At 51.3% G+C, this 13,989-nt stretch overlaps 1 protein-coding gene across 1 annotated transcript in view; it reads left to right on the top strand.

The window, feature by feature from the left end:
* Positions 1 to 13,989, top strand: part of sema3gb (sema domain, immunoglobulin domain (Ig), short basic domain, secreted, (semaphorin) 3Gb) — a 50,006-nt gene that overhangs the window by 22,299 nt on the left and 13,718 nt on the right. Inside the window, exons 3-4 of the mRNA XM_088937965.1 lie at positions 12,953 to 13,113; positions 13,813 to 13,875. Of these exons, the coding sequence (XP_088794091.1) occupies positions 12,953 to 13,113; positions 13,813 to 13,875 (224 nt within the window). The remainder of the gene's footprint in view (positions 1 to 12,952; positions 13,114 to 13,812; positions 13,876 to 13,989) is intronic.

Here is a 13,989-nt window from a genome sequence, read left to right as displayed (position 1 = left end):
GAGCCCGGTCCGGTGGCACAGGGCCGGACTGAACCCAGGACCGGACATCAGTGCGTCGCAGGACGCACACTGGGGCTCCCAGACGGCATGTTGCTAGGAGGTTGGAGGAAACTGGAATCATCCAGATGAGGCCACAACATGCAAACTCCACACAGAAGGCACTCCTGTCTGGAATCCAGCCCAGGCTCTGAGTTATAAGATAGCAGCAGTAATCACTGTGCTACTCTGCCAGCTTTGCAGAATATGTGTTAAAAATCAATTAGACCATTCTTCCATCTCTGACACCTGAGTCAATGATAAGGCAGTGCTATTTTGTTTTACAGTGATGAAACAGTTCCTGTAACTCATGAGTACTGGAGGTTAAGTTCCTGCCTGCTGCTGGCCCAGTCTGGTCAGGAGAGCAGCCCAATTAAACCAGTGATCCCTGAACAAATGGGCCCAGCTCGTGCACTGATACTTTCAACTCCCTCCCTCGCTACCCGTCACCTCGGCACGCTGCCTCACAGACAGCCCAGACAGGCAGGGTCCTGCGGCGCTCCAGCCTGTGTCGGCAGATGACTGGTGAAACGCTCTGGCCTCTCTGCTGTGGATCTCTCTGATCCTGGCTGATGTGATCATCACGCTCTCCGCCACTGTGGACTTGGGTGGGCTGCTCAGGAATCCGTTAGCTTTACAATACATTTTGACCCGGGTTCGACGCAGGCGCAGACGTGTCCTCTCCAAGCAGCCGTCTCTTGGCCTGAAAGGAGACTGCAGATTGTGTGAGAAGCCGTGTCCGAAACGGCACCTTCTGAAGCCAGATAGCACACGTGTGTCATGCTCCTAGTCTGTCCTGTCCCCAGTTTCCCTGTGCTTTGCTTGTCTTTCCGGTGTGTCCTTGTGTGGGACTATATATTTCCAGGTCACCCTTTCCCTCTCGCTCAGCATTGAGGGTTCGGATGTCCTGACACCCGCCTAGCACCAGGTCGCCCCACGTCCGTGGCCTGAGGGCATAGGTTTCTGCCTCCTGAGCTCGGGCTAACCCCCATTTTGCTGCTACTCATAGAGTCTTTATTGCTCTCCTGGCCATTCCACGGCTTGCCCTTCTGACGTCCATAACAGCGTGCTTGTTTTTCATTCGCCGTTCTTCTGGGGCGGAATTTAGGAATATAGACCCACGACAGGTTTGTTGCGTCAGAAGGAAGGGGAATTTGCTTTCTGCCCGCCGCAAGACTTCTTCCCCGGGAGCTGGGGGTCCAGCGTGGGGCCTGTCAGAGCGGAGAGGCGTGCTCGTGTCGGATACACATGTATTACCCAGCAGTTTGTCTCCAGGCCATGGTCAGGATCTTTCTAGTCCCCGTTGACTGCTCCGGTGGCACTGAGACACGCCCAGTCTTTCTGCGGGCGCTGCCCCTCTCTCAGCTGTCCGCCGGTCACTTCAGCTCCAATCGAAGTGAAGGCCACCGAGTCCTCCTGCCTGGAAAACAAAAGGGTCATTTCGTGCACCGGAATTGGACAATTCCCAGTTCCCATATTCCCGGAATGACAGTGATGCTCTGCAGCGCAGTTAGACTGGGCACTTTGTCAGCAAGCGCTCTTCTATGGAAAAACTGAAACCAGAGAGAGGCTCCAGGGACAGAGAGGCTGTGTGTTAAAAAGCGGAAAATGTGATAAATCACTTTTAAACTAACGACATCCCGAGTGAGAAGAGCCTCCTGCACTCCCGGACAGCCTTTCTGTGTCTCTGTGAGTGACGTCACGCCGCCAGGTTCCCACGAGTCCACAGACGCACTCCGAGAGGGAGTTAACGGAAACTGCGCCTTCCTGTTATCCGGTCCCTCTCTTCTCGATCTTCTGATCGGGCTGTAATAAGTCACAGGGTATCAGGCTGCTGGGACAAGGCGGAGTCTTAGTTCTGTCTGTATGTGTCCGATAGGCAGGATGCTCACAGTTTCAGGAAGAAATGGTGCTTTAATGTCATAAGAACAGTTACAAACGAGAGGAGACGTTCAGCTCATCTGGTAGTTAGTGGTTCGTTGATTCAAAGATCTTAGCCAGTTGTTTCTTGAGAAAAGCCAGGGTAGCTTGCTCACACTCCCACAACTCTGTGTAAAGAGGTGCCTCCTCTTCCTTTTCACCTCCCACCTTCTTCACCTCCCACCCGTGCCCCCGGTTCAGAAAATCTCACAGTTCCTTCCCTAGATTTCGCTGTCAACCCAGTGAGTGATGAATAGAGCCCTGGAGCTTGGTCAAGTCACTCACTGTGATTTTAACGTCTGATGCAGAAGCCCGCTGTTCCACACGGCAGCACAGGGGTGATCTGGGAGGTCGGACACCTTTCAGTCCCAGTACATGAACAGAACCTGAAGGCCCACTCTCGTTTTCCACACGGATTGGGAAAGTCAGTATTGTCCCTGTGCCGAAAGGCTACATGCTGAATCAAGGGAAATTAAAATCATACAAAAATGATTATGGTTCAGGTTTTGTTGCCAGGTTTGGAGCAACATGTTTTGTTTTAGGCAAATATCCTGATTCTACAAGTGTAAGAGCATTAAAACGATTGTTTAAGGCTCAGTTTGTCACTTTGATTAATAAAGTGGGCCACAGCTCAGGTTTGCATGATTAAATTCAGCCATCTGGGTGTCTTGTCCGCTCTCCGTGTGGTGCCTGTTCTCAGGTGTGTTTTTTTAATTCTGTGTGATCAGAGTCACAAGAGCATACAGACTACGTGACAGGCTGAGGGGTGCAGGTAGTCACACACACACATTCACACACACCGGTGAACCCATGTGTTCCTAAGCCATTTATGATGATAATACCTGTAAGAAGGAAGCCAAGATTCAGATGGGTGTGTCCTGGGAATTAAATTGGGGATTAGGTTGATCTCTTGGCTGAAATTATTAAGGTAAGCCTTGGAAAAAATAGCCTTTGGTGAAATAGCATTTTAGAGCACACTGAAAAGGAGCATTGAGTCAAATGTCTGAATGTTCTCCAAGTTTTAAAGCCTTGTATTCAACATAACTGTCGTGCTTTTGATATTATGGGTAGTCTGAAACCCCAGTACAAAAGAACAAGGGGGTATTGTTAGCTCTAACCATTAGCCCACACTGCCTCTGTCTCTCTCTCTCTCCCAGTGCCTCAGCTCTAACCACTAGCTCACACTGCCTCCCTCTCTCTCTCTGTCCCAGTGCCTCAGCTCTAACCACTAGCCCACACTGCCTCCCTCTCTCTCTCCCAGTGCCTCAGCTCTAACCACTAGCCCACACTGCCTCCCTCTCTCTCTCCCAGTGCCTCAGCTCTAACCACTAGCCCACACTGCCTCCCTCTCTCCCAGTGCCTCAGCTCTAACCACTAGCCCACACTGCCTCCCTCTCTCCCAGTGCCTCAGCTCTAATCACTAGCCCACACTGCCTCCCTCTCCCTTTCTCCCAGTGCCTCAGCTCTAACCACTAGCCCACACTGCCCCCCTCCCTCTCTCTCTCTCTCCCAGTGCCTCAGCTCTAACCACTAGCCCACACTGCCTCCCTCTCTCCCAGTGCCTCAGCTCTAACCACTAGCCCACACTGCCTTCCTCTCCCTCTCTCCCAGTGCCTCAGCTCTAACCACTAGCCCACACTGACTCTGTCTCTCTCCCAGTGCCTCAGCTCTAACCACTAGCCCACACTGCCTCTTAGTCTTAGCTCAAACTTAACATTGTCATTTGCAGTTTACCCCGTCATAGCAAAAGAGCTCAATTTTTTGTGCCTTGTGGATATTGAACCCTACTCAGTCCCCATTCTCCTCTTTCCCATTGTCTTGAGAAGAGGATGAAAGAGACCCCCACTTCCCCGCAGCCTGTGCCTCGTGGTCAGCCTGGATTGTAGCTAAGACTGCGGCAAGAGTATCTTTCGCAACTGTCCTGGGGAATTTGGCACTCGGCCACGGATTGTGCCCCTCCCCAGACTGTATTATAACATTTTCAAAAACCTCGAGTTCGGAGCTGCAGGAGGGAGAGGAGTGGCGTTGTGGGGGGGGGGGGTTCGTCCCTACTGAGACTCGATCATTTGTTCATTTGGCTCAAAAGAGCCAATTCATCGCCGCCTTAGAGAGGTCCAAACAATAAAAAGCCCCATTGAGCTTGTTCTTCCTGAGGTTCAGTAGCATAATACATTTCCCCAGCTCTTCAGGAAGGGCTGCTGGCTGCTCTCGGCTTGTTTAGTCCGCCAGAGTTCGTCTGCACGAGGAAAGACGAGTCTCAGCCCGTCTCGGGTACGATCCCTCACAGGCTCAGAGCTCTTACTAAGGCTCTGTTTATACAGTAGTGCACAGTAGGTGCCTTTAATTTAATTTTTGTTTGTTTAATGAGAAAGGAACCCAAGAAATGACTTCAGAGCTGAATCAAATCTAAAGAAAATAATCTAAGCTCTCTGAATGCAGTGTCTTCTTGGCCAGGCCTTTTAGCTTGTTAGTATGACCCTCAGCACACAAAGATTGTTAGAAATGATGACAATAAACCCTTTTCGCATTCACGTTTTAATAAGGGTGTTGGAAAAAAGCACAGAGGAGGCTGTTAAAGCTCTTAGAGTCATCCTGCTGATCCGAATGATTGGAATCGCTTTCTTCACCTCCCGGCTCTTCCTTTCAGGGGGATAAACTGGTGATGGAGGAGAGATAACTGATCCCAGAATCCCTTCCAGCTGTTTCTTGAGAGAAGCCAGGTCATCGGCTTTGACAACATGGCTGGGCAACTTGTTCCACACTCCCACAGCCCTTTGTGTAAAGAAGCGCCTCCTGTTCTCTTGAGCATCACTCAAGTTTCCACTTGTGTCCTCTGGTTCGTGTTTCGTTGTCGATCCTGAAGAAATCGGCTGGGCTGAGTCTGTCAGAGGATCGGAGGGCACAGCGATCTGGGATCGAGGGGGCGCGGCCTGAGTCTCTTTAGCAGTGCTTTCCTGCGCTGGCCCACTCATGGCTCAGAGATCCAGGAGCAAAGCAAGGCGCAGCCCCTCCCAGCGCCCGGCGCACATCAGAAAGCAGCTTGCGCTCCGAATCCCACTGGCAGAGACGGATTGTTCATTGTGAGCAACAGGAGGCTCATTGTTGCACTTGGCGCCTGCACAGCGGCTTCTGTGGGTCCAGGTTCTCCCGAGGAGTGGGGGCCCCCCTCGGCCCTCCAACGCACAGCAGTGCTCTCTGGTAGGATTTGCTCCTGGCGGAGACTGTCGGGAAGCCTGTTGGACTGGGAGGTGCCGACGTGTGTCTGGAGGGAAGACGTTTCTGCTCTGGCTGTGTCCACTTACAGCTCGCAGGGCAGCTGGTGTGGCATCCCAGCACTGCTCTGGCTTTTGTATCTGTACCTATGATACATGGTTCATGGGTCATGTAATCTCTGGTTTTAGATCAGGGCTGGTAAAAGTGACAGCATTGGCATCAGCTTGTGGCCTGATCATGTCAGATCTTAGAAGCTATCCAGGCAAAACCAGGCTGCTGCTGTGAGTGGTTCTGCAGGGCCAATAGGTGGTGCTCTTCCCATTAGATTAGAATTTCCAAACTATTGGACTTGCATAATAGTCAGAAACCGCCCTTCAGCTGAGCCATGGAACCGAGTCCTCCCTATCTGGTCTTCAAAGATGCAATGGTATTGTTCATAAGACTGGGCGTTGTAACCCCAGGGTCTGGGCTTAGCACCACTCTGAGTCTGTTCATTCTGTCAAGCCTAAAGTTCCTCCTTAACTCAACTGGCACAGCAGTTTCTCTCTCATCCCCCAATCTGCTGGTGCAGAATGGTTGCTGTGCCTCATCCAGGTGGGTGTGAGGTGAAGTGGACTGAACACACTGCAGCCCAGGGCTCTGACATTGAGTCACTGAACACACTGCAGCCCAGCGCTCTGACACTGAGACACTGAACACACTGCAGCCCAGCACTCTGACACTGAGACACTGAACACACTGGTCTCATTCTTTCTTCTTTCTCTGAAAATCCCTTTCTTCCTGTCTTCCTAACCACAAAGAGCACCATATCATACACCAGATTCCCAGTGGAAAAGTCAGGCTTTGAAGCAGGGCGGAATGATACTAATAAATCCTATTATACCATACTATATGTCTAACTTGCAAAGCCCTTTGGCCTGGCAGAGTGGCACAAACTAGTCATCACAGCTGGCACATGACTCGAGCCAGTTGGCACCTTAAACCAAGTTCGACTTTTGGCAAAACTCTGACCCCTCACTGAGCCAGCTCCTGGACAGACTAAACCTGGTTTTTGGCTCAAAATGTCCTGGCATTGAACCCAGATGTATGTAGTCAGTTGTTACTTTTTACTGCTGACAGAGTGTTAAGAAAAAAATCCCATTACTGTCAAAGGGGTAGTTTATATAATTGAGCTTTTTTATTTCATTTCCAGCTACCTCTATGAGACTATAAAAACATTTCATGAGGAAAACAGGCCATCCAGCTGATCAGAGCTCTCCATTTTCCACTGGTGACTCTCATAGCATCCAGCTGAGTGTTGAGAACTCCGATCTTCCACAGTGTGGCTTGGCTATAAGCCGAGCGTTACTAATTCTCTTTTTTTAAACAAGTTTTTATTCTGGTAACTGTGCAGAATCCACTCTCAGCGTCCTCGCATCCTCACCGTTGAGTTTGTGACTGACCTTGGTCAGTCTACTGAGTGACCGTCGGTGTAGCACAGCACTCTGAAGAGAGCCCTCCTCAGACAGGACGAGAGTCCCCTGGAAACACAGGAACTGCTTCCTTGTACCTCCCAGTGATCTGCACTGTTCGTTTTCCCCTGCTGGTTTAGCTCTGAGCACATTGCTCACTTCCAAGGGTAAGATGCCAGTGCCCCACCCCCCCTTGAGAAACCAGAGCTCAGGGAGTTCAGGCGCACGCTTGTGTGAGCTTCCCAAAAGACTTCAGCTTGAGATGGATTCAGTTTTTCTCTGCTCGTTCCATCAGCGTGTCAAAGGGAAGATGATTCCGATGTAAACCTCTGGGAAGGAGATGTTGCAGTCCTGGGTACCGAGTGCCCTTCTGTAGGGACCAGCGCCCGGGCTTCATTCCCTGCTTCTGCAGCTTCAGAGCTGCTGCCTGCGCTGAGACCTCCGCCTTCCTGGGGTGTGCAAGCAGGCAGGCGAGCAGAACAGCACTTACAGACGAGAGGCGCCAGCCGGCCAGTTTGCTGGTCAGTCGCTAGTTGATCCCAGGATCTCCTCCTGCTGTTTCTTGAAAGAAACCGGGGTCTCAGCTTCAACATCTTGACAGGGTATCTTGTTGCCACACTCCCACCACCCTTTGTGTAAAGAATTACCTCGTTCTCCTCTTGGTGAGCTCTGAGCTCTGAGCACACCCACCACCGCTCCCTAGACAGTGGATCACTGTGAGTCCTACACCGTCTCTCGCCACAGGGGGTAACATCAGCTCTGCAACTTGCTCACCAGCCGCTGGGAGCCTGCCCCGCTACCCCACCTGCCCCATCTGCCCCGCCTGCCCCGCCTGCCCCATGTCGAAACTTCAGTTCGGTTTTCTTCTGTGGTGCTCGGTGAGCCCAAGACCTTGCCTTACCTGGGCGATTGTGAAGCGTTTCAGAGCGCTCTGCAGCCATGCAGGCGTGGATTTGAACCAAACCCAGAACTGTCCTGTAAAATGACCTTTTATATCTGGAGTTTCAGATGGCTGTAAATTCAATCTACAGTATGTATAAAATAGTGATCTAATGATAATGAGCTTCTTCTCTACGTTATTTAGATGTTAGCAGCAGGATCATGATCCAGACCATAAGACGAACATGACCCCTGACTTTATGACTTTTTTTTAATCCCTTCTAACATGTTATTAGATTGTAAATGTTTAGATTCCTGTCTTGCATGGCTAGGATAATGAAGTGTTGATTACCTTCAGACTGCAAGCTGTGGTTTAATGTCGTTTAAACCCTTGATGAGAATGCAGCCTGTATCAATCACAGCTGTGTATATATGGCAGTGACGTGTCCTGCGGTCGATGCGGAGAATTGCACATCCCCCTGGGACAGACTTCGGAGCGATCCAAGGGGAAGAAGACGGATTCAGGATTTTCTTTTTGAGCAGGCAGTTGGCTCTTGCGTGTTGGAGGATCTTTTTTTTGTTTTGAATACACAGGGCCTGCAGAGAGCTCCCCTGTGGTGAGGGGACATCTCCCAGGAGCCCGCCAGTTTAAAGCCACAGCAACACATGACTTCCACAGGGCCAGTCCCCGCCTCCAGGGTCAGTGAAATGTCCCCGACTAGCGATGTTCGCTTCCATCATCACTGCGCCAATATACGTCTCATGCTCCTAAACTTGTGTTCTTCACCTGCCTCTAAATACGAGCTCTAAGGCGGCGTGCTACTAGTGAATTGGTCTACACATACCGTATACCGTACCTACAGTATCTTTAAGAAACATGTTCACCTTATCTTAAGGATGTACTGACTACAGTCACAATCGTACTGACTCGTTCATTCACGGCTGTCCTCAGAGGGGTCTGTTCTGTGCAGTAATGCTTTGTCTTTACACGGAGGTGTGACTCTGGAGCTGCTGTATTGAATGTACGCCGAGCAAGCTGATGCCTGGGGACACAGGAAGGCAGATGCTGGTGCTTAGACAGGAATACCTCGCACAGTGTGCTGGGGTAATCTACTGAGTCCGAATATTGAGACTCTATTGAGTCAGTTAAGTATTTGAACCCACTTCTGCCTTAATAGGTCAATCCCCATAATGTCCCAGGACTTTAGTCAACGGGTCATTAAACGATTCCTGTAAAACCTGCACAGCTCCGGCTTTCCAGGTCATTTTCCATGGAATTCTCTGTCTCCAGTTTTGAAGGCGCCACTTAGCCGCGCACCGCTACATCTGGATCCGTCATTTTCCTTTTTCCTTGCCTTTCCGGGAATTTTCCAGTGTCCCTCTCCGGAGTCCCGAGGCAGGGGCAGTGTAGTTGACAGTGTCTTTCCGAAAGAGAGTCTGGGAGCTGTGGAGCTCTCTGCTGGATCGCCGGATAATCCCCGGCTCTCTTTGAAGCCCCGCAAGGCGCATATTTCACACCCTGTTGTTTGCTTTCGCCCGGAACGAGCTAATTAGATCACAGGAGGGGGGTACTGACGCTGCAGTAGATAATCCCCCCACACTGGGCTGCCTGCCCCCCCCCCAGGTCCTACAGCACAGCTCCTAATGTCCAGTCTTACGGCATCCTGCCAAATTAAAATGAGCACCCCTGGTTGTGGCAGGGTTGCCCAGTTTTCGCGAGAACCTCTCCACGCACCCCTCAACACGAGTACGAGCACCTTTGTCAGGCCCTGCACTGGCAAGCTTGCCCAAACTATGCCCGTCCTGCTGCGTTTGTGTCCGGATTTTCACTTGGAGCTCACACACCTTGTCTGGCTTTCGAATCGCTGTCCCGCCTGTTCACCAGCCACTCCAGCGCAGCCAGCACAATAGCCAGGTTCATGCCGGGTCATTGTGCAGCACGTGGACGATGATCTTCTGGCTTTTGTTGCTAAAGGAGTGGTCACCTGACAGCAGCCCAAGCCTTTTCTTGACCGTCGGTCAGCTGTCACAGGTGCCTGACTGGAGGAATCAGACCAATTGTCTGGTTCTACCATCCAGATCGTTTCTTCCTTTGGACCAGACCTCTCTCTGCTCTGCAGGTCCAGAACCTAGCAGAATAATGTTTCTCAGCTGGGAATTACTTTTAGAAATCCTACAGACCCTTACTCCAGAAGTATTGAGGCACCAATTTTTATATCATTTTTCAACCCGAAGACCCCTCAAGTGCTTCACATATAGTAGTGAACCCAGTGAACCACATTGGTACGGCTGCACCAGTTGAATGAAGTGAGAACTTTCGGGTTTCCAGACTTGGATTGAGCAAGGACACAGGGGTTAATACTCCAGGTCTTCTTCAGGCCCGGAGGGAAGAGCACCACCTGCTGGTCTACCAGCGCCACCTACAGCAGCAAACAGCTGTTCCTTGGAGGTCTCCCCTTATGGTCCTGGCCAGGCCCAGCCTTCAGACTAGAAAGTGTTAATACTGCTGTCACTAGGGTGCAGTAATTAAGTACAGAACATTAATTGCGAATGTAACGAGACTGACCACTGCTGCTGTTGGATAATTGCTAGTGGCTTTACAGACAAGGAGACAAGGTGACAGGCAGCTGCGCAGTTGAGTGCTGGAGCTGGGAGACCTCTGGAAACACCTTTGCTGGAATAGCGGTGGAGACGCTGTCCTGACCTTTTCAAACAGCAGGTGCGTCCTTTCAAATGCCACCAGTCCCCGCTCTGTGTCTGAAGAGAGGGGTGGATTTTCGGGATAAACCCTCTTGGATTAGGATGAGAGGGCCCTGAGAATAGAACTCCACGCTGGGGCAGTGGCATTCGGGCCCTGCGGTGACCCCCTGGTCGCGGGATTCCTGGGATATTCTCTGGATCGTCCTTGGCAGCCGGCAGAGACACACAGGCTGCCGCACATTGCCACTGACTTAGGGATGGAGCTGCAGGCATCCCAGAAAACAGCAGGGATCAGAAAACAACAAAATCAGAAACTATATTAATCACGGCAAGGGCAGCCAGAGCTCCCCGGCCGTGTGTCTGTCTCTGCCTGGCTTTATTTAAAAGCAGCCCGCTCTGGTAGGAGCACAGTCAGAACGCGGGCAGCTCTCGCTGAGCTGCAGGGAGGAAAGCCGCTGGTTGGGAGTTTGTTTGTCACTCCCAAGCCATGATCCGCAGTTTATTAAGGACAACAGACGTGCCCTATCACGCCGGGAGGGCTGCCCCCTGCCAGGGCACGCTGGCAGGGGGGTCAGGGTGAGGCTGGGACGTGCGCAGGGCAGCCCATGAGCACGAAGCCCCAGCAGAAGATAGTTTCTTGATTGTGTAAATATGTCTTCCATTACATGCTGAGCGAGCTGCCAAGCCATCATTATAGGGGTTTCCTCTGCCCCGGCCTGCCAGCCATCTGCTGCATTGCTAACCTTTGTTTATCGAGGGAGAGTGGAGCCTGATTCCTCTGAAGTCACGGCTCGCATGAAATACTGCTGGACAACGATCTGACTCGGCAGCCTGTGTTGTGTCCAGGCCTCTCCTCTGACTGACCTGCCTACAAGATGTCCGTAACTGTCATGATCTGGGTCTTCTAACAATCGTCTAGCCAAAACGCTTTTTCAGCACTAATGACTGTAGCTTAATTTTACGTACTTCCAGGGGAAGTATATCCAGGGGATATGAAGCATTTCAGCTACACCAGGGAGACACACAGCGGCCACCCTGCACCACTAGCTACAGTACACCAGGGAGACACACAGTGATCATTCTGCACCAGCAGATCAGGGGGCAAAAGAGAAACTGCTGCAGCAGGTGAATTAAGGACGAACATGAGGGAGGCCAGATGGTGTGAATTCAGAGTGGAATTTAGTAAGATCTATGATCTTGCATGCTGGCTTGTCATCTGCTTTGGCTGCCTGCAGATTCATTTTGAACAAGCATCTTTTCTCCACATGCAGATAGATCTTCCTGCTGTGAAGTTCACTGCTATTAATTCAGTTTCGCCCATTTCCTCAGCTGAGTGTTATTACAGGCGTGGTCAATGAAGTGCTTTTACAACGGCAGTGTCCCACCAGACATTTGAACCTACAACCTTTCAGTTATGAGTCCTGACCCCTCCTCCGGCGCCTAACCCACACTGGTGCTGTGTTTCTGCTCCACAGAAGGTGGCCTTCTTGTCACTGGGGCATGTCGTCTGTGGACTGCACTGAGCAATGTCTTCCATTGGCAGAATAAGACTGTTCCCCCCACCAGCTTGTCTCTAATTCTTTGCCGAAGTCTTGTTGTCTCAGTTCGCCCCAGGATTGCTCGAGGAAAAACCATTTTCCACACCGTTTTTTAAAACGATCTGCCTCTGCCCAGCTGATTCTGAGCTGCTTTCCAGCTAAGCTACTGTTTGAGGAATGTCCTTGGCCTCCTTTGTCTCAGCCCAAACTCCAGCCCATCTCTGGTCCCAAAGAGCCACGTGGTTTTGGTGTTTGTGCTGAGGTCCGTCGCTGTTTGTCCTGGTCCAGAGAGGGCGGAGACGGAGCAGTCTGGCTGTCCTCCGCAGGGCTGGAGCCCGGAGATGTGCGGAGAAAGATGCAGAAGTGTGCCAGTGCTCTGGGCAGCACAACAGAAGGCTGACGCAGACGAAGGTTCCCAGGAAGGTGGCACTGCTTGTCCAAGGACACCAGGATCGCAGGGTGACCTTCGGATACCCACAGGCGCCCCCAGTTTCCGCCTCTCTGTCCAGGCTCAAGCCGATCAGCCCTGCGGAGGGGACAGCAACAGCTCACAGGACAGGAGGAGCCTGAGTATGATGTATGTGGCAGTGCCATCCCCCAGCAAGCCCTGCTAATGTCTATCAGGAGAGACACTCCTGCAGTGTCTTTGTCATCACACCCTCATCAACAGGGATTTATGGCTGAAGTCAGCGATTCCTCTCTGACACTGCAGCTCCAGCGGCTCAGTTTGTCTTTCATCTCCACACCTGCTTAAGCTCTGTTAAACCCGGGATGAAGAAAAGGAGCATAATGACTGGCAGCTCTTTGCCTGGCTGTTTGGCGCCCTCTTCTGTTTCTGAAGGACCAGTGCAGTTCTGTAGTGACCGGGAGCTCCGCTGTGATGGGGTTCAAGGAAACATGACTTAGTGTATAATGACTCCAGCCTTATCTAGAGTGTGCCTCACTATTGATTAGTGTTTTTTTATTGATAAGTGGGTTTTGGAGATCAACTTCATGTTTGCATCGAGTTTATAAACGGTGCCTTTCTTTCTCCACTAGTTTCATTTCAGGCTGTACGAGATGCTGGCTGTTGTTGCCAAGCATGGGGTTGTCCTATACAAGAGCAGGCAGCTCATACAAAACTCAAAGTGGATCAAAGCTCCATGCCGCTGGTGTCTTAGCGGCTCCCTGGGTTGAGGGTCTCTCTCTCCTGACTGGGGTTTGTGTTTGTCACAGGACTGCTGGAGACCCGGACTGTCCGGCCGTTCAGCTTCTCCTTCAATACCAGCGACTACCGGATTCTCCTGATGGACCAGGACCAGGGCCGCCTGTACCTGGGCAGCCGGGAGTTCGTGGTGGCTCTGGACATGCAGAACATCAACAAGGAGCCGCTCATAGTAAGACCCTGCGCTCGTGTGTGACTGTGCACGGCGAGGTCTGGCTGCCTCGGATTGCGAATGTGTGTGTGCATGCTTGTGTGTGTTCGTGTACACGTGTGTCTGTGTGTGCGTGCTTGTGTGTGAATGTGTGTGCATGCATGCTTAAGTGTGTTTGTGTAAACGTGCATGCTTGCATAAGATTGTGTGTGTATGTTTTTGTGTGTGTGCATGTGTTGTGTTTGATCATGTTTGTGCGTGCGTAATAATAATAATTGTTTACATTTATATAGAGCTTTTATGGACACTCCACTCAAAGCGCTTTACAGGTAATAGGGATCCCCTCCACCACCACCAGTGTGCAGCCCCACCTGGATGATGCTACGGCAGCCATAGTGCGCCAGAACGCTCACCCCACACCAGCTCTCAGTGGGGAGGAGAGCAAAGTGATGAAGCCAGTTCACAGAGGGGGATTATTAGGAGGCCATGATTAGTAAGGGCCAATGGGAAATTTGGCCAGGATGCCGGGGTGCATGCTTGAGTGTGTTTGTGTATGTGTGTCTTTTGTGTGCGTACATGTTTGCATGTTTGCGTGTGTGTGTGTTCCACGTGCACTGTGTCCTGTGAATTGCTTCAAAATCTGCAGATTATAAGACCAGCAGGATGTGGCCATTCCCTCAGAGGACCTGGCTAAGTGCTTGCTTCCCTCTTGCTCCTCAGATCCACTGGCCTGCCTCCACCCAGAGACAAGCGGAGTGCAGGATGGCAGGGAAAGGGGAACAGGTGAGCCTTCTTCTTCCTTCCCGGGGGCAGGGCTGCAGTTTGTGGGCATACTAATGAAAATATAACACTGCCGAGAATAAAGCCCAGATAACAAAAAAGATATTGAATCATTAA

This window comes from Atractosteus spatula, chromosome 2 (assembly GCF_055471065.1).
Source record: "Atractosteus spatula isolate fAtrSpa1 chromosome 2, fAtrSpa1.hap1, whole genome shotgun sequence".
NCBI lineage: Eukaryota > Metazoa > Chordata > Actinopteri > Semionotiformes > Lepisosteidae > Atractosteus > Atractosteus spatula.
Note: the sequence above shows the minus strand (reverse complement) of the source record. Positions and strands in the feature narration are given on the sequence as shown.